At 35.0% G+C, this 19880-nt stretch overlaps 1 protein-coding gene across 1 annotated transcript in view; it reads right to left on the bottom strand.

Annotated features, from left to right (window-relative positions):
• The window catches only part of LOC136032409 (protein unc-45 homolog B-like), a 65905-nt gene that overhangs the window by 31812 nt on the left and 14213 nt on the right, over positions 1-19880 (bottom strand). The window contains exons 3-7 of the mRNA XM_065712719.1: positions 14244-14358; positions 6938-7243; positions 5200-5330; positions 2913-3081; positions 289-525 (exon numbers count right to left, since the gene is read on the bottom strand). Coding sequence (XP_065568791.1) covers positions 289-525; positions 2913-3081; positions 5200-5330; positions 6938-7243; positions 14244-14358 — 958 coding nt within the window. The remainder of the gene's footprint in view (positions 1-288; positions 526-2912; positions 3082-5199; positions 5331-6937; positions 7244-14243; positions 14359-19880) is intronic.

Genomic DNA, 19880 nt, shown 5'->3' with positions numbered 1-19880 from the left:
AAAGTGTATATGAAAGGAATGTACTATAAAACCTAACAGTATTCCCCAAAAAGTACAATTACAACAGAGAAGTGTCAGTAGAGTTGAGAATATCCATCCCTATTCGCTTTTACTTATGTCAGGTCAAGACACAAAAGCACGTGTAGGGAATTTTCGGACCCTTGCCCTCGTAATTTCAAGATTTTAACAATTTTGTCAGCAATTTCTTATATTTCCCATATAATTTAGCTATTCTTCTCGTTTTTCCTTAGTAAACCACTTGGGCTAAATAAACTCCGACGTTCGTGCCCTCAGATAGGGCAATCAGAGTTAGGAAAGGCCATTTCCACAATGGATGGCTATTAAATAAAATAAAATGTAACGTACCATTAATATCGATAATACGTTCAGCCCAGTCTAAAGCACGATAGTCACAATTTCTAAGAATCAGTTCAATCATGGCATCTCTTCCAACTCCAGTCATCGTCCGGCTAGTCAACGCATAAATCAAACATGTAATCAGGGTATCAATTTCCTTGCGATTCCCTGAAATTTACGCTTAAGAATTAGTAGGATATTCAGGAATTAGTATTACATATTAAAATATAACTGCTGCTACTAATTGAAGCTCTTTTTCCCCAAAAGACAGAATATACGAACAAAATATAACACTTACAGTAAATATGAAGTATCAAAACATTACTGACGTTAGAATATCGAGCTTCTTATGTCATAGAGGTTATATGTATTTTTAAAAAAGAATCCTTAAAACTCTTGTCTTTCCTTATTGATCATGACTCAATTAATTTAGTTAACATTGAAAAAGCTTGATTGCGAGCTTAAAAATACTACTGTGACCATTCTAAGGGGTCTAAGTATTATTCAATAGAGCAAACTGTTAGATTAGGACTTTAAGAGACTCTGCGACAGGATCTGTCCCAAGGATTTTATGGGAAATGGATGCAATTGGACCAGAATCTGCAAGGGAGTTTTGTAACCCCCTTAGAAAAGTACTTTGATACAAGCCCTCTCCTCCAGTGCTTACACCATCCTCGAATCTCCCTAAAATTACCGTTTTTAAGTGCACAAGCATTAACACAAAAAATCGTTCATTCTCAAGAAAATTTCGAAGGATCAAATCCCTTTTTCGGGGAAATTTTGGGAAACCAAAAAAACTGCGAGATAGTAAAAGTAATAACCCTCCTCCCCCCTACTAAATGCTATGACGTGCTGCCGAAGTTTAGAAAAACAAGTAAAATGTGAGAAACAGAAGACAAATTAGAAAATCATTCTTTCATTGAGAATAACTTTTGCTATAATTCATTTTATGATAGAACTCTTTTTATCTACTATCATTTATTTTATGTGTTTTCATCTAATAAAACACACGGACATTTCAGAACATGGGTTACAAAGCTTTTAATAACAATCAAACCCAAAACGAATTTTGTTAATTAGGAATGATAGCCTTTCATTCTTTTTATTTCATTTTCACTTAACATCTCTGAAGAGCATTGCACCAACTAAAGAAATGGATGCAAATTACTAAGCTGAATATTTCCTTCGTTAAATAATATCTGAAATTTTAGATTACGAAAGCTTCAACGGACTCAAGCTTCAGGGTTAGCTTAGTTATAACAGTTCAATATTGAAATGAGTGAATTAACAAGAATGCTCAAATTAAAAAACATTAGTCCTACAATTGTAATGTTTCAGCGGAAAACGATAATTTTAACCTCCTTCCACAGCTGAGACTAGGCCCACCCATGAAATTACATTTTTAATATTTACTTTGCATTTTTATTCAGAGTGAAAAAATGCTGGAGGCATGAAGAACATAAGAAAAATGACAATAATTCCTTTTTCTTTTTCTTTTTACAAGCTTAGATCATTTTCTAAGAAAAAGTCCAAGTATTATCATGATTCTGGGTCATTGAATAGATAGATCTAAGACTAACGTATCAGATAATATAGATATCTTTCCATTTCAATATAAATTATGGCTGCATGCTTGTCACAAAATCGCAGGTTTTGGAGGGGGCATGAAACAAAGTCAAAACCCTAACCTTAAGTTCTAACTTCGAAAACCATTTAGTGCAACTGTAATTAAAACACCACATATTTTTTTTTTCATATCCCAAATTTGTGAATTTGAAAAATCCATAGTGAAAAAGTATGGAGTCAGTTATACTTTATATAGATAGTTTTGCCAAAAAGAATAATGAAAATTTGTTAATATGAAACAAAATATGCCTCAAGAAGGATCCTTCGATGTAAATTTCATTCCTAGAGGATCTTTCGCTTCCAACACTAAAGAGGTCATCGTGGAGAGGCACCGTTGCTGCCTTATACACTAGCCAGCTAGGGAAAAGTTTAGTTTAAGTTATTTTAGAAATTCTGAAGCAGTTTTTAGGTTTAAGTTACCAATTACCAATGAAACCAGGAAATAGATTTGAAATTACGACATAATTATTACCCAGAGCCAAAGCAAAACTATCCATTCTTAAGCTAGATTGTGACAGGATCCAAAAAAATGTTTTGTTGACATTTTATTTTAAAAAGATATTAAAGGATTCTCTATTTTTCAGGAAACATTCTAGGAAGCATTTCCTTTGAATTAGACATACCATCCAGAATCCAAATGGCGACATAACTTGGCTATTTTTCCTTCAAAATATTTTTCACCTTTTATCAGCACTTACCTATAGTTTTAACTATCTGATCAGACAACAATATTCCGAAATTTTTCCTTTTACTTTTCAAAATTTTAATTCTAGTGGATTAAAACTGCTTCGTTATTGTTAATCAAGCGGGCTAAAGTAAAAAAAGAAGTAAAGAAATAAATATGTGATTGGAAAAGGTACAAAACAAACGAGCTAACATAGAAAAACAATCAAAAGAGAGCACCGAAAAGCATGCAATAATATACATACTGGAGCAAAGCTCCATATCAGGTGTTTTCTCATCCTTCAAGGTCATTCCACTCAGAGCATCTAATAAAGTTTGAAGACAATACTGCGCAGCAGATATTTGTTCTTCATATCGAGTATTTAACAATTCAATTATCCAAGGCAATCCAATTATCTCTATTATACCTCGGGCCTACAATTCAAAAAAAGTCTGATTATTGTTCTGTTTGGAAAATTTCAAATAATGAACGTAAAAAATTATAGAATACAAACTTATGACTCCATTGTCTAATATCTAACTTTGCATTATAGGCAAGTGTTAGTAACTTCAAGCCAATCACTAATCTTCAGTTCTGAAAACAATTATGTGATGTTATACAACGGGCACCTGGAACCCGAAGACAAGTGAGTATTCCCCATTATACAGATTACATACGGTCAGTAGGTTTGTTCAAAAAATAGCGATTTTACACAAAAGTTTTTGTAAGCATACCTTATTTTGAGTCACTGCAGGGTTTGAGTTTAAACTTCTAGGATGTCTTTCACAGCAGGGGGGGGGGGGGGGTGGAGGGGGATCGGTAAGGGAGATTGAATTTTTTCAGGAGCGAAGGATTTTTGACCAGTCCCCATAAAAGAGCATGTGCTATGGTTTTTCTTTTTTTTTATGCCAGCCGTACGATAGGCTCTTTGACTAGTTGAAATAATAATGAATAAGTACAGTCTTTCAAGGATCTTAAATTTCGCCTTTGAGATACAAGATGATCGGAGTTCAAAATCTCACTAGATATACACTTACAAAAGATGTGAGAAAAAGTATGAGAAAAACGGTAGAAAGATACAACTAAAAGTGACAGCCACAATTGAGACATCCATTATATTAGAAGCAACTGTTCCCAGGAAATAATCTTCGAAAGTGAATCTCCTTGCTGGGAATACAAAATGAAAAAAGGTTAGTTTTGCTATTGCATTGAATATCACAAATAATATTGATATTAGAGGAGAACTATCACAAATCGTCCCACACAAAACGAGAGAATTGGTATAAACAGTTACAGTCGCATTAAACATAGATATTGGTATCAACTGATCGTATTTTCAGAGCTGTATTAACTTCACAAAAGGTAGGGATCTCCGGGCACGATTGGGATTAAGTTAGAAGGAAAAAAGTTGCAGTAAAAGCACTTAAAACATTCCTTAAATTCTTAATAAATAGGTCTTTGTCGGACAACCTGTTTAGTTTTTTGCTTATTCACCGGTTGAAAATTATTTTCGTTTGGTTTTGTCTCTGTTTTGTTCATTTTTTTTTTCTTTGTTTCCTTCCCATAAGCTTAAAACCGTCTTTTCACTCTCTAGTAAAATTCCAAAACCATGATGATGTCCTTTTCAATATTAGTAAAACAGTATGAAATGAAAAGACAGAGAGACCAAGCTTACTTTCGAGCAAGGACCAAACGAAATTTTTGATCATGGAAATTTTCGTGCAGCCACGATTAACAGAAACTACGGCAAAACTGTAGAATCCTCAAAATGTTCAGTAACAGAAAAATAAATATCCCATCCGATGCGCCTTTCAACACCCTTTACAAATATAACATTCGTCATCAACGGAAACTCCATTTGGATCCCTTAGAGCGACATGTGATTGAAAACATACCATTCAATTCAAGATTCAATGCTAAGTTAAAATTTCGTAGTTACCTTTTCAAAATGAACGGATAGATGACTATCAACTGCCATAAATCCATAGCTTAACTTTTATATTCGCGGTTTTTCAGCATTGCCAATAGTTCATGATTAGGATTCAAGCGTCAATAATGAATTGGGAATGTTCAAGTCTAGCCCAAAGAAGAAGAAAAAGCAACATCGAATTTTCGAAGCAAAAAAAAAGTTAATCGAATTTAATCGAAAAAAAAAGCATTCAAATGGAATAGACAAGAGTCAAATATTAAAAGATAATTAATTCTTGAATCCAGTGCCATGTATTTTCCTTAGTTTTATCACATTAGTAATCATCAGTCACTCTACAATGTCGATAAAAAATATCCATCCTTTTAGCTAGCGAATCTGAACATCCAACAAGTTTACCAAATTTTACGGAAATTTTTGAAGAGAGCTAAAGTTCAGGAAGTGATTTGATGAAACAAAAAAAGAAGTACTTTTAGGATATGGCTACGAAAGTCTTGCCTTCAAGCTGCCGTTAAGCCTGAAAAATGTCTGCAATATTCTAACTAATAAATGAAGTTGCAATTGTAAGCTAGAGAAATACAATAAATGATAAAATACTAAAGTAAAAAGAATAATTATGCAATACCTTGTCTGCATTATTTTTGGCGATTACACTGATGCTGCGAATAAGGTTGACAATTATGTTTTGGTTCTTCTCTATTTTAAAAAGAGAAACAATTCTATTTAAAATACCTTCTTTGTATAGCAGCTCCGCACCTGTAAAGTAAAAGAATCGGCTTTAGTCACTTTTTCGTACAAATAGGGGACAATCTTCCCTTGTGATGAGTCCAAAGACTTCGAATCAAACCTACATCTGAAAGTCAAACACACATGAACCTATGGTCAGAAGAGACATCAGTAGTATGTCAAATATTTCTCTCGTTTGAGTCAAAATTGTAGGGTACCACTGCCCAATCCGAGTTCTAGCTTTGACTGCTGTTATCTTTAGTTCCCAATATCTTGTTCCTTCAGACATAAATCTAGCTGATTGTCCTATCGACACCTGCTTATCAGCAAAGCATTTAAGAGGATATTTTCATATTTTGCTAACTAAGTATAGCCGCACTGTTTACAAAAATAATTTTCCAGTTCAATAATGAACTGGAAACCCTGCTTTGACATAATCCATGATAAAACTGCTCATTGATGCATATTGGCTATATAAAGAATATTGCCCATCGTGACAGCTCTTCTCATTAAAACATATAGTAAGGAAACTAAAGCCACCAGTAGAAGTAAGCACAGGCCTGACCTAATATCCGATGAACCTTCCAACCAGATTCAGGGAATACTGTTCCAAGGGGAGGAAATCTCATGTACCGAATTTTTAGGCAAAATATTTTACAGCTTTCTCTTGGGTGAGATTCCATTTTAAAATAACGTCAGGGGAGAAGTGGAATCCTCCTCCCGTTGCTATGTACAGGTATTCTATTAGTAAACAATATGACGGAGGAAAAGCCTACACTGATTACTGGTCACGAAAAGACAAAGACAAAAAAAAGACATTGTTCTATAAATGCTGGACGAAAATAAAGAAATAGAAGAAGAAGAAAGAAACACAAAGAGGACGGCTTCACAGAGCAAATCAGAAATAAAAAAGTAAATAAGGCATCAAGGACTGATTATGAAGATTTAAAACAAAAAAGAAAATGTTAGAGCGGAAAAAGAAAAATACTGAGCAAAAAACATAAAAAAAGGGCTTTTCATAGACAGCAATAAATAAAGCAACAGAGAAGAAATTGAGTCCACTTAGGTAAAGCTATAAAAAAAAGAGGAAAAAACTATTGGGTAAACATTTGAGCGAAAATTAAGATAAGCAGAAAACCAAAAACACATAAAAGATTTTTCCTCAAAGCCTAAAATCAGAGCCTTGGAGACTAAGCAGCAAAGAAGAACTAATGAAATGATCAGTTACAAATAGATAGAGCTATAAAAGGAAAGAAAAACATTTGAGGCAGAATTACAAAAAAAAGATGAAGAGAAGAAACATATAGAGGAGGGCTCTTGAGAACAAATACTAAATAAAGGAGTAAAGAAGGCATCAAGAATATTGATGACGAATAGATAATAAAATACATAAGTAAATAAAATACATAAGAAAAAAAAAACAAAGAAAATGTTACGAAACCTGAAAAAACATACGAAGGAGGGCTAGTCAAAGCTAACAACAAACAAAGCAGCCAAGAAAACATCGAACATACAAGATTCATAGAATGTAATATTTTTTAAAAATTCAATTTTCAACTATAATTTAATTTTTATCCCTCTTTTTTCCTAATAGGTAACAAAAAAAAAGAGGAAGTAAAATTGCTACGAAAAATTACCTGCTTTCTCCTTTGCCAAGACAAGTATATTATTTGCAGCTGTTTCTCTTTTATCTATTGGGGTCGATATATCAAACGCTAAATTTAACATCTGGCTCACTTTACTTGAAAGTTTAGAATGCTCAGCCACTTTGTTGGCTACAATTTCGTGAAGCCTGGCTAGGATGGGTTGAATTGCAGTATTTCCAGGATCCACGTTGTGCACTGTTCTAGCATCTTTATATGCTTCTTCAAATTTTCCTAGAGCATCATATGCCTGACATCGACGAAAAAGCGCTTTAGTATCACTTGGGCTTATCTCCAAGGCTATAATGAATATAAGTTTTAATACTCCTATTATTACATAGATTTGCAAAAAAAGAAGAAAAAAAGTGATAGCTGAGCTTCATGTGGTTCCTAGTGCTGATTTAAAAAACAGCATTCATTTTTATGAGTCACGTTAAAAGTTGAAACTTCTTTTTTATTTGGATTTTTATGAGCATACACCATAGTCTCTTTTTGGGGTTGAATTTCTTCCCTCCCTGCATGTCCATCATTCCACCGTGGTGAAATCTGCTGACTATCGTCTGACACCTACCAGCACCAGTCATAATATCTCTTTAACTTGATGAACTCTTTAATTTGATATTAACAATGGGATAGAAAAAAAAGATCAAGGCATGACGAGGATGAAGGTGGGAATTAAAAGAAATTATGTGACGTATCAGGTACTAGTTCAGCCTCGTTGGCAACTTTAGCTGATAGCATCCAAGCTGTGATTGGGCTTGTAAGTGACAACGGAAAAAAAAAACTTAGACTCACTTGAAAATAAACTTAAGTCTCTGGATAATCGAGTGGCTAAGTTAGAGAATATTTAAAGTGATTTTCAGCAATCGTTGTCAAATAATGATCCCGCTGGGTTCTCTCTCGAAAAAAAAAGATGCATTAAAAAACCAAATAAAAGGTCTCACTGATGAAGTTGTGAATCAGGGGACTGAATTTAACGTCACTGGCAACAGATTAGCTGAGCTTGAATTTCAAAAACTTGACGAAAATCTCATATCGTGGAATGTCCCATGTGAAAAAATATCTGATGCAAAAGAGCAGCCGACTATTGAATATTTCCATATCATTTGGATTACTTCCCTTGATTAAAATACCTACGAGGGTCAGGGATACACACGAGACATGTATTGATAATACATGCACTAATGTTAACCCTGATTCCCCCCGTGTCGTTCTTTGTGACACTTCTGACCATTTTGGTGTGTTTTCTAGACATGCAATTCCTCTAGGAAATACTTGTAGGTTAAAGAATGACTTTTCTTGGCCCTATGTAAATAAAACAATTCTGTTATCTTATAAAAATGTTTACAAAGAAAGGTCAATCATAAATGCGATTTAAATGATAGAATATATAATAATTACCGCAATGCTCTGAATCGATAATTAAGAAAACCGATTGAGGAAGTTTAAGCAAGCATCGGGATGTTCGACAAAAACATGGCGCATGATTTAAGAAGTACTTCAGGAGCCAACGAAAACAATCCCGCTTGAAATAGTTAACCAAGAAGGTGAGAAACCAAAAAGTGCTGATGATGTCTCGGAGGTATTCGGAAATTACTTCTCAGCGGTAGGAAAGCGTGTTGCTGAAGGAATCTGTCCGATGTTACATGATCCAATCATTTTAGACTACCTTTAGTCATTTTGGATCTGAGGTTTCAATGTACTTAGCACCTGTATCATTAAGTGAGAAGAAACAGGCCATCTAAAACATGAAAAGTAATGCATCTGGTAGTGATGTCATATCGAAAAGAATGGTTAAATTTATTCTGCCACTAATCCAGAAGCCACTTTTGTCCCAAATTAATTCTGCATTAAAAGAGGGTTTCATCCCGTCTTGTTTAAAAGTAGCTCGTGTGACTCCTGTTCATAAGGGTGGTGACACAAAATTTAGGAAATCATGGGTCGATTTCTGTTCTTCCTGTGCTATCACGTGTTTTAGAGAAGTTCTTTGCTGCCCGTCTTTATGAACATTTAAAGCGTCGTAATGTGTTAAATTCTACCCAATTCAGATTTTGGCATGGTTACACAACAGAACAAGCGGTTGCTTATCTAAGCAGCGTAGTCAATCAAGCGCTTGATGAAGGTTACAGGGTTTTAGCAATATTTTTAGATACAATTAAAGCTTTTGACAGAATAGATCATGATCTCCTACTTCTAAAGTGTGATTTTTACGGCATAGGAGGCCCTGGGCTTAAGTTTCTACGTGCATTCTTAGCAGGGCGGCTACAGTATGTTCAGATTGACTCAAAGCGTTCATCAAGTACGTGGAATTCCATAGGGCTCTGTTCTTGGACCGCTATTATTCTTAATTTTTGTAAATGACTTAATTCAGACTATGTCTAATATCAAAAACAATTTCAGTGAATTATGTCATGATCCACAAGAAGTGACAGTACGGATGTTTGCTGATGACTCGTCCCTTGTTTTTCTTGCAAGAACTGAGAAGGGGTTACTTGAATTAAGTAAACAATCGTTAGACAGATCTTCAACATGGATGCGCGTAAACAAACTGCAAGTTCATCCCGCTAAGAGTAGTTTTATTATATTCTCGAGAACAGATACATATTATCCATGGATTTCTCGATTAAAATACAGTTATGACGAAAATGAAAGGAAGTCTTGTGTCAAGTATTTAGTTATTACACTTGATGAAACTTTGTCGTTTAGGAAACATGTTGGGAACACGTCAGCGATTTTATCACGGAACATCGGAATCCTTAGAAAACTCGCACATTTTGTCCCGCATCAAATTTTAAGGCTGTTGTATTTCTCTATAACATATCCGTATATTTTATATTGTTCTTCGGTATGGTTAGGGATATTTCCGTCGCTAGTGAATCCAGTTCGAGTTTTCCAAAATAATGCGTTCCGTTTAATCTGCCATAAATCTTACACAGATTCTGTGGGATTGGAGTATGGAAGACAAAAAATTTTACCAGCTGCTGGCTTATGGGATTCTTATCACCAGATATTTGTGTTTAAGTATAATACTAATAATTTACCTTTATGCTTCTCAGGCATATTTCAGATTAGGTCTGATTGCCACAATTATAATACTCGAGCAAGCAAGACGCTGTCTGGTCATATTGCCATCACTACAAGGTCGAAGTTCACATTTATTTATCGAGGAATAGAATTATGCAATAGCAATGATAAGACAATTAATGACATAACAAGGTTTGAAGAATTTAGAAATAAAGTTAAGGAAAAAATGTATTCTAATTAACAGTTTTAAGTTATTATTTGTCATTTTTATTTATATTTTATTTATAAGTTTATGGACTAGTAATAATATGATAATTAATGATCTAAAATGGTTTGAAAAATTTAGAAATAAAGTCAAACAAAACATGTATCCTATTAATGAGCCCTGAGCTATTATTCGTCATTTTTTTCTTCTTCTTTTCTTGTTTGAGGTGTGTGAAGGAGTATAGTGGATTATTTGGATAGTTTTTTCTTCTTTTTTTGCTCGTTATGGTGACCCCAGTAGCAACTCAGCAAGGAATTATGTATTTTTATTCATACACATATATATTTCTTTGTGTTATCAGTATTTCTGGTATATTTAATTTGTGCCTATAACTTTCTCTTTTTTTTTGTCTATTGCTGGCCCGCCCCAAGGACAACTTACCTTTGCAAGTTCATCGCCAGGCTAGAATATTTAGTTGAATGACTTGGTTTTCAAGTATTATACTGTTATGAATTGACTATATAATGATACGAGTAGTTAACCCTTTTCCACGTACACGAGGATAGGGATCCCCTCCCCAATATTTTTGATGAATTGGCAAGAAAAAATAGATACCATGGTGGCACGAAGTTTCTTTGTTCAACTGAACACATTTCTTAAATTAAATAAACGGGGATAATTAAGTAAATGAAATAACATTATCAATGAAAGACGACGAAGAAATGTCGTTGCCAAAGCTAAAACCGAAGCACTTTCTTACTGTTTATAGACATTCAATTTTTATCAGTCAGTTCTCAGAGATGGAAACAGATGAACTACCGAAAAGAACTAATCAGAGAATTTGTAGACAAAGCACAAGTTAACCTAAGATGTTTTTAATATTTTCGTTAACTTGAGAAAAAGAACAAACTTGGTATTTTCTTGATGTGATTTGTTTTTTTGCCTTACTGAAAATTCCGAAGGACTGAAACGTTTTTGAGTGCTCTGCATGCTTGTTATCAAACAATTCGTGGTAATAAACTGTAAGTAAGGAGCGACCACGGCTAAAAGTAACAAAACTGAAAAAAGGAGCTTTGATAACAAAATGTACATCAAATGAATATACTTTTTATAGTGATTCCAAATATACACGATTCACTAAGCTCAAAGTTACGCATCAAAAGCTAAGACTGAGAATATTTATCTCAATTTCAAACGCCCCGAGAGGGCAAGTGGTCTTAAACAGAACTACACCATTAAAGGTAGTTAAGAGAAGTTAATCAGTTTTATACCATTAAGGAAATTAAGAGTTCTAATGCCATTTTTCATTAGCCAAAAAGATTGTATCATAGCAAAATGGCGTTTTCTGCGATTTTTCGGCACCGAACTACAATTTTCACCCGAAGAGGGTAAGGTTACTATCAATAAAAAATTTTGAAACACCTAGTCTATTTAACATAATTGGAAAACTATATACTAGACTTCAAAGTTTCAGAGGCAATAATGCCGCACGGTTAAACATTCCTTCCTAAAGAGTCAAATAGTCAATATAGAACAAAAGCTATTATGAAGCTTTGCTTAACCAAGTTGATTCAATGGACATTTGCTAAATTTATATACAGTCATACATGATCCCGTATCAGCTATTATGGAAGGGGCCGGAGGGGTGTTATAGATTTTATTACGTAGGAGAGGGGGTCTGATACTTCACAAACTGCATATTTATACCCAGTTTTTTTTTCGTGGGCATTCAGGTAAATATAGAAGAGGGTGGGGGGAAGGATCAAAGAGGAATAAATTAATCTCTAATCTCCCTTTATTTCGCTTAAACCTGAATATGCATGCTTCTGGGTGGTAGCTCACTTTTTATTGCAGAAAAGCGCTTCTTTTAAACATAAAAGATTACATTCATATCCTTACCGACACAAAAGATGGAGTGGCATCATGAGCGTCATCAGGGAATTTCTCATGAGAGAGGAGGCACGAGCTACTAAAAAATTCTTTTTATTGACTTTAAATGGAAATATTGGTTTTTATCGTTATTTTTCATATATTTAAAAGTTATGTGGCAACGAAATGTAAGTTAGGAGCAATTCGTGCTCACAGTAACCAGAACTTCATACACGAAGTAATTTCTTTTCATTTTAACGTCGCTCGTTACTCTCATTCCAATATTTGCTTTTTTTGTTTCGTTTTAATTGACATAAAAGAGCAATACATTTGAAGAAACAAAAATTTTGCTTCACATATTTGGTAAAAGTATTCGAACTACAGAGAAAACTCGCTTATTCGTCTATATTATAGCTTATCAGTGGCACGTGGCTGCGATTTCAGAAGTAAAGAAATTCAAAGAAAATTCTCCCCCACGTATAAATAACGCTGTATTTTTAAATTAAAAGTATTTTAAAATCCCGCCTTGGACAATTTTCTTCGAATAAACACTAAATCTCGGGGTTATGGGTTCAAGCCCAGCGTCAGACTTTTTACTGTAGCTGAAAAGTAAATATTAAGAATATATTCAATTTTTGGTCAAGATTGTAATCGCTAATTCGGGAGTCTACCCTGTTTGTGGCATGGCAGGGGGATCAAGTTGAGGCTTTCAAAGACAGTTTTTTGGAGGAGGGAGAAAACGACTTGTGAGATTTGCGTTGGGGGGGGGGGCTAAACAATTTCTCTCAGATTAAAAAAAAGATACTATATGCTACAGTGTTTTCTTTTTTGTGCCTGTCAGTAGTCCACAGGCTCGAACTATTTGGATGATGAACTTTGTCCTAAAAAACCTCGCAAAGGCTGTAGAAGAACAATGTATCAAATGGTAAGGATTTCACAAACTTAGATTGTGTAGATGATTTAAGTGTCGTAGATAGAAATGTAAGCAAAAAGAGTGAATATTTGTAGGTTTTGATAGTTCAGAACACAAGAAGAGATTTGGAAATTAATGTTGACAAATTCGCTTAGACTAGGAACCAATCAGGGAGAACAAGTGATGTTAGACTACGCCAAATCGATCAAATGGACAGCTTTACTTAACTAGGTAGCATTACTACTACAGATGGTGAATACAGTGAGGATTTTTCACAATTAAACAAATTTTGAAAAACAAGAGGAAGAAGATAGGTGTAAGAACCAAGACTAGAATATTGGAAGCAACGGTAGTGACAGGGTTCAAGTATGCCTCTTGAACTAGGGCGCTTAGAAAGGGAAAAGAAGATACGTCGAACTTTTTAATTTTTTTCAAAGAAATTGGCTAAGAATAGTCTTAGGTATACTCTTGATTGACTGTATATCAAACAATAAGCTTAAAAAAACGGGTGGTTGGATCCCACTTTCTAGGGTTGTAATGAAAGAAAGGTTAACATGACTAGGCCGCGTTTTACGAATGATAGATTGCTACAGATTGTGCTTTGCGGTAATTCATCAGGGACCAAACAATAAGCAGGTCGTCCCCAAAGAAGGACCGAAAAGTTCATAAGAAAAAAGTAAAGGGGGATTGAAACTTCGCGGGGAAAGGAGAGATAAAGGGTCAAGTTCTGGGTAGATTGGAGGGTGGAAGAGCTTGAGCAGCTGTGTTGACCTGAGGTGACTAGGTACTCCAATGAGTTACTAATACTATTAAAAGTAGTCCGCCAGGCTTTACTGCTAGTATTTTTCTTCAAGAAAGAAGTACAGAAAAAGCTAATAGCAAGTTCCCAAATATTTCAATGGCACAAACAACATTCACCGAAAAAAAAACAAGGTAATTAAGAAGCAAAAAACAAAATAGTCGCACAAACTCTGTCCTATACTTATAGGCATACAAAAACATAATTCTGGCTTCAACAAGTTCGCAATTGGAATATTTCAAAAATTTCCTTTGATTTTTTCATTCTACTCTCTTAGAAACTGATTCTCATTTCATTATATTAATTTCTCCATCAGCATAATGGAAATTCAGCGTGTTTTTTAATGACAAACATAAACAAACATGAACGAGGGAAGGAGGGTTCAGTTAAGCCCCTATCCTCAAATTCTAGACATTTTGGCTATTGTTTTCGTAACCTACGTTTTTTAATAAACTTCGACTGGATAGAGTACTTTGAGGTAATAATATACCTTTTGTGCAATCTTCAATTGCTTTCTCAAATTCTTGCTGCTTCAAGTGTGCTGCTGCTCTGTTTTTATAATATACAGCTTTCTCCAATGTATGATCTTTGGTTACTGATATAGCCTGTAGAACACATTTTTTATAACACATTTCTACTTATTAATCATAAAACGGCACAGCACTAATATACGATAGGAATCCATGTAAATTTTCAATTCTCCTAAAAATAATTATGTAGCCCCTTAGAGTCTTATAAGGCTCAAAACGGTAGTTCACCCAGCGACTCTCAGTTCTGCCGAATTGCTACTATATTGATTCGATTGAAGCAAGACTCAGACAAGAGCAATAATAAAGCTTCAACTGTCACCTAAAAAAGGAGAGAAATATCCAGTTTGGACGGAACATTTTAAGCAAACATTTGACCAATGAAGGAAAAAGAAGAAAAAAATTCGATTGAGTTTTTGAAGTTAAAAATTGATAAGATAAACAAATTCCTACTTTAAAGTAGGCTATAGAGAGCTAATGGTTTACCATTACCCACTTCGTTATTTTTATTTTGGGAATTGAAGTATATTATTGTTACGAAAAAATGAAATAAACGATTAAACAAACTTGCCTTTTCGAATCTTATGACAACAACAGTTTATATACGGTTGATGTTACCAATCGAAATGCAATTATGGTCTTAATGACAATACAACTAAAGCTCTAGTTTAATTTATGGTTGGGTACAATGGTAGTGAACCATCTTACTTTTACGTACCCCCTAATTTTTCATCAAATCAATTTAACTTCGTATATTTTATTTTTAGTTTTTTCTTGCTTTTGTGTGTTTGTTTAATTGTTATGCTTGTTTCGGTGACGATATGTTTAATAAGTTCTCTTGCTATATTTTTTTGGATTTTCTTCTTTGAGTAGGTTTTTTTGTTTTTTAGATAGATTTGGATTTTTCGTACTTTGCTTTCCTATTGTGTTTTGTTACATTATGAGTAGTTTTTTTTTCTGTAGAACTAGATTTTCAAATATATAGTACACAACAAGACGCTCGCAAGTTACACAAAAAGAAATTATTTCAGAAACCTTTCACAAAATACAACTCAACATATAATCGATTTTTACCCAACTCCAGTACGTTCCAATGGTTGATAACTGATTCAAATGTTCTTTAAGCTTAAAAATTTCCATACATGCAAAAGCTGTTGCAAATTTTTTGCAGCAAGAGCTATTTTATTTTTGAAGAGAATCCTACTTTCCTGCCGATAATTATTTTTTTTAAAAGAAAGAGCAATTTTACATGCTTTACAAGTAAAATTCGTTGATGGTCACTTTGGAGAAAAACACGTATAAATCTTGATCAGCTCCCAATTCCAAGGTCTGTAGGAGCAATGGCTCCAAAAATTCGCAAGCAAGGATTTTAAACACAGATGAACTTCCTCTAAAAGTAAAGGCTGTCTAGCGCCCACAGTTGAATACTATACACAAATATTGAAATTCAAGGTATAATATGTATTTTGTCAATGTTTCCTTGGCTTGTTTAATCAGATAGAAATTCACGTGTAAATTTGACCTCTTCAATTAAAATAATTTGAGGTTTGGAAACATTCTTCATCTATATAGCCAGCGTAAACTGAAAATTGAATATTTAGTCGAAATATTCAATCAGATGTAGTAGTCTTTTGCAATTTTCCTCTCAAAGTTTTGTGTTCTTATCCAGGTTCAGTCTACATATACAAGTTCAAGCTGACAAAAAAAGTTAAACTTTTAGCCCATTTTAGAGTGTCGAAAATGGATACACCATAATTATTTTTTTTAATATTTTGTCCTCATAGGACAGTGTTGGCAGTCTACATACCAAGCAGGCTGCAAGTTGAGCAGCGCCCAAAAGCTTGACACATTTTAGACGTCACGCATTGATACAAACAACACTCTTCTTTTCATTTTTTTTGTCGTCTTCTGCCAGATTAGAAACCCAGTAAGTTTCAGGCCAATAAGAAAAGAAATATTTTCTGCCAAAAATTTAAACCAATCTTTTTTTTGTCTTCGAAATAAGACCAAGGGAGCCTTCCCTGGCCCAGACTAAACGCCTTGTAATTTCAAGGCAATTATAGAAAAAAAAAAATCAGCCTATTTTCAGCGTCAAAAATTGCTACAATGTTGTTTTTTTTTTTTTTTCAAACATTCTGTCTTCATTAAAACGAATCTGACCCTGTAAGTTTAAAGCCGATCAGAGACAATAACAATTTTAGGCTTGTTTTAGCCCTTTAAGTACTGAATTATGAAATCAACAGGAAAAAAATATTTGAAGGATGTTTCTAGATAAAAAAAATCACTGAACTTGAATATGAAGTCACATTTTCGGTATCTGGTTCAGGGTTCGAGATCCGTCATGTCCTTTTAAAAGGACATCCGTCCTTAGTGGAGTATTTTTTTCAAAGAATGCCATGTATTTCTGTATCAGACAAAACTAGTAACAACTACAAAAGTAAAAAAGAGTTCACCTCCTGTGGTAGGAGAGAAAACAGTTCCTCTTGGGAACAAGGCACAGTGCCATTCAAAGGTACTTGCTACACAGGATTTTTGTATTCCTCTGACAAATTCAGCAGCGTTTTTTATCTTTTTTGAACTCAGGAAAATGGTTGTACCCGTCATGATGCCCGTCTGTAGGGGGGGGGGGGTAGGTAGGTTGTGTAGGTATTTTTCGTGGAGGAGTACCTTCGGTTTCCAGAGATAATGGTCTGCCAGGGCGCCTTCGGGGTGTGTTGGAGTATCCGAGAGCATGCAATGATGGTTTTGAACTTCAGTAGAGGAACATTGGACTGCCAGCAGTAGAGGAAGCATTGGACTGCCAGCAGTGACAACGATAAATTGGCCAGGCATTGACTGCTGCACTGTCAAGATCGTAGTAGAATATGCGCATTTACCACTGTCTTGCCTTCAGGTTTGAGCAACAGAGCTCAGTAAGCATATCAACTCAATCCACGCCACCCATGTACTTGTTGTACTCTTTGATTGCGGGCCTTTCGATTTCCACGTATTTCTTCTCGGAGAAATCCCAACGTCTACAAGTATCCTTGGGCTCAACTGCAACGTAGTATGACACAAGCGTGACCGCTTTGTTATCATACCAGCGCACCAAGCAAACTTCTGTCGATTTTTCAACTCTCCAGTCGACATTTCCCATACGAAACCGTTTCATTTCCTTTTCTTCCATCAGTTTGCATCCTAAAAGACGGTTCTGACGAATAGTCACAATCCAATCATATCCAATCTCCTTCAGATGAACGACAAGGTCTACGCTTGAAAACAAATTGTCGAAAAATATCTTGGGCCCCGCTTTGGGTTCCAGGGATCTCAAGAGCTCATAACAACATCTCCACCAAGACCAAAGGGCCCAGCTTCCACAGTTCCTCAGCCTTGGTAAATTTCAATGTTATACACGCTCCCACTACTTCCAGCTCGAGTAAATACTTTGAACCCCAACTTGTGCAGCTTGTTTTGGAGATACAACCACATAACAGATCTTCCCTTGAATGGGATAATCTGTTCATCTATAATGTGTCTTTCTTCAGGTTCAGTTATCATCAAATTTTCTTGCAGCATGTCAACTATGGGCCTCACTTTGAACAAATGATCATGTCCAGGATACGTTTTTGGCTTGCACTTACTGTTGTCATTGAAGTGCAAGTACCTTTGGATCAATGTGAAACTGTCTAGGGACATCTTTCCAGAGACGAGAGTATAGTTCAGCTCTTTCTCCCAGTAGAGCTTGTAGCTAGGCAATCTTATTATTCCCATGTAGAGAGTTATTGAAAGGTAAGAGCAAATCTCTTGTTTTGTGACATCGATGAATTTGTTGTCCTTTGTCATTGCATAGCGATTCGTCTCTAACAATATCTTATCAGTCATTTCATCAGAGAAAAACATAGAAACATATTCGGCTGGGGACATGGACTCTGTTTGTGAGGGAGTATATGCACATATAATTTGCTGATATTCAATGTAAGGTTCAAAGTCCTTGTAACACCACTTGTATTCGCCCCTATTTCGTTGGTTTACCTTCTTGGCTGAAGGTTGCTGATCTTCAGTTGCCCTGTCAGAGCTATTAGAGGGCCAAGAGCTAGTAGAGAGCCCAGGTTCTTCAAGATCATGGGACTCAAGAAAGTTATTGGGAAGGGGGCTGTCTCATATCGGTCCCAGAAGCGTTAGGCCATAGAAGTCGGTTAGATCGGGGTTAAGCAGTAAATACTGGTTATCACTCTTGTCAACACCGTAATCTCAAAGATCCAACATCTTGGAAACATCTCCATATTGTAGTTCCATAAACATTCCTAGGGCTTGTTCTGGTTCAAAATTTCGCCAAGCGCACAAGTTTCATGACTTCTTCACTGCCTTCTCAAACTTGTCACCCATCTTGAAATATACTTTGGATATAAATTCGTTAAAACATATTCAAATATATTAAATACACTTATTATTTTCCTTTGATGTTCTTTCATGAAATAGCCGTCAAATTGTTGACCCTTATGGACGGGTGTCCTTTCAAAAGGACAGCTTGTCAGAAACTACTTCATACACCAGCATTGTTACCGTTGGTTCCTAGCCTCTTATCAAATTCTAATTTAACACTATCTAACTACACTCTGATTTTTTTCTAGAATTGTTGAAAGTCATTTAATAATTTTTATAATATTTAAATCAATACCCACCTTTCACCCCTTTTTTGGACCTCTCTAACCAATCTTGGCCTAGCAACTGAACCGAGTGTCACACCACCTTGTGCAACATATCGTTTGATGCGTCTTGAACTGCTGAATCATATAAGAGATGGTATATGGCGATTCAAACCATACACAAGTAATTGCTACCAATCAAAAGTGCTCGTCCTTTTAAAAGGACATCCGGACTTAAAGGGTTAGCGCATCACGAATTAATTTAAATTTTTCTTTTTGAATTAACATATATTACATATATAATCAGCAATTTTGAGCATATTTTGAATTAGTCTCTATTTTAGATTGCACAGTCTCATTCTTAATTGTTAACAATATCTAATTGAAATACTTGCTTTTTTGACAGCAAGACTAGTAGTAGGGGAAAGATACGGAAAAAAAATGGTCGAACCAGGAAAAAATTGGTACAGAAATTATTTTTGCACCACTGTGTTCAGAAAAGAGAGCTCTACAACATATCAAAAATCTAAATCTCCATCCCGTTGCCAAATTCCCCTTTTTCACGTTTTTTGCGCCTATTTTTTAGATATTTCCAGAATCCGAGAATGAGGAACCGTGAAAAGAAAAGTAATTTGATGGTTTCCCTTTTAAGAAACGATTGTTTTTGTGCTCTTTTATTAGACAAAAACATCACGTTTAATCATTTAATTCTTTTTTATGTTTTGTTTTTGTATGAAGTAAAAAAAAAAAAAAAAAAAAAAAAAAAAAAATCAAGCGACACACAATCACGGGGTATTTTTCGAAGAGGGGCACGAATTTTTCGGTTCAGAATGAAGGTTTTCGTTGTAACATTCACCGACAGCTCACTTATTCCCAGTTCTCTTTTTTAGATGGCTGAGACCGCAGTTTTATGTCCCCTTTGTGAACGTTCAATAGACACCTCAGAATCGTCGGTACTGGCAGAAAAAGGAGCTA

This window comes from Artemia franciscana, chromosome 10 (genome assembly GCF_032884065.1).
Source record: "Artemia franciscana chromosome 10, ASM3288406v1, whole genome shotgun sequence".
NCBI classification, from domain to species: Eukaryota; Metazoa; Arthropoda; class Branchiopoda; order Anostraca; family Artemiidae; genus Artemia; species Artemia franciscana.
The sequence above is the reverse complement of the archived record's forward strand: the minus strand, read 5'-3'. Positions and strand labels throughout refer to the sequence as shown.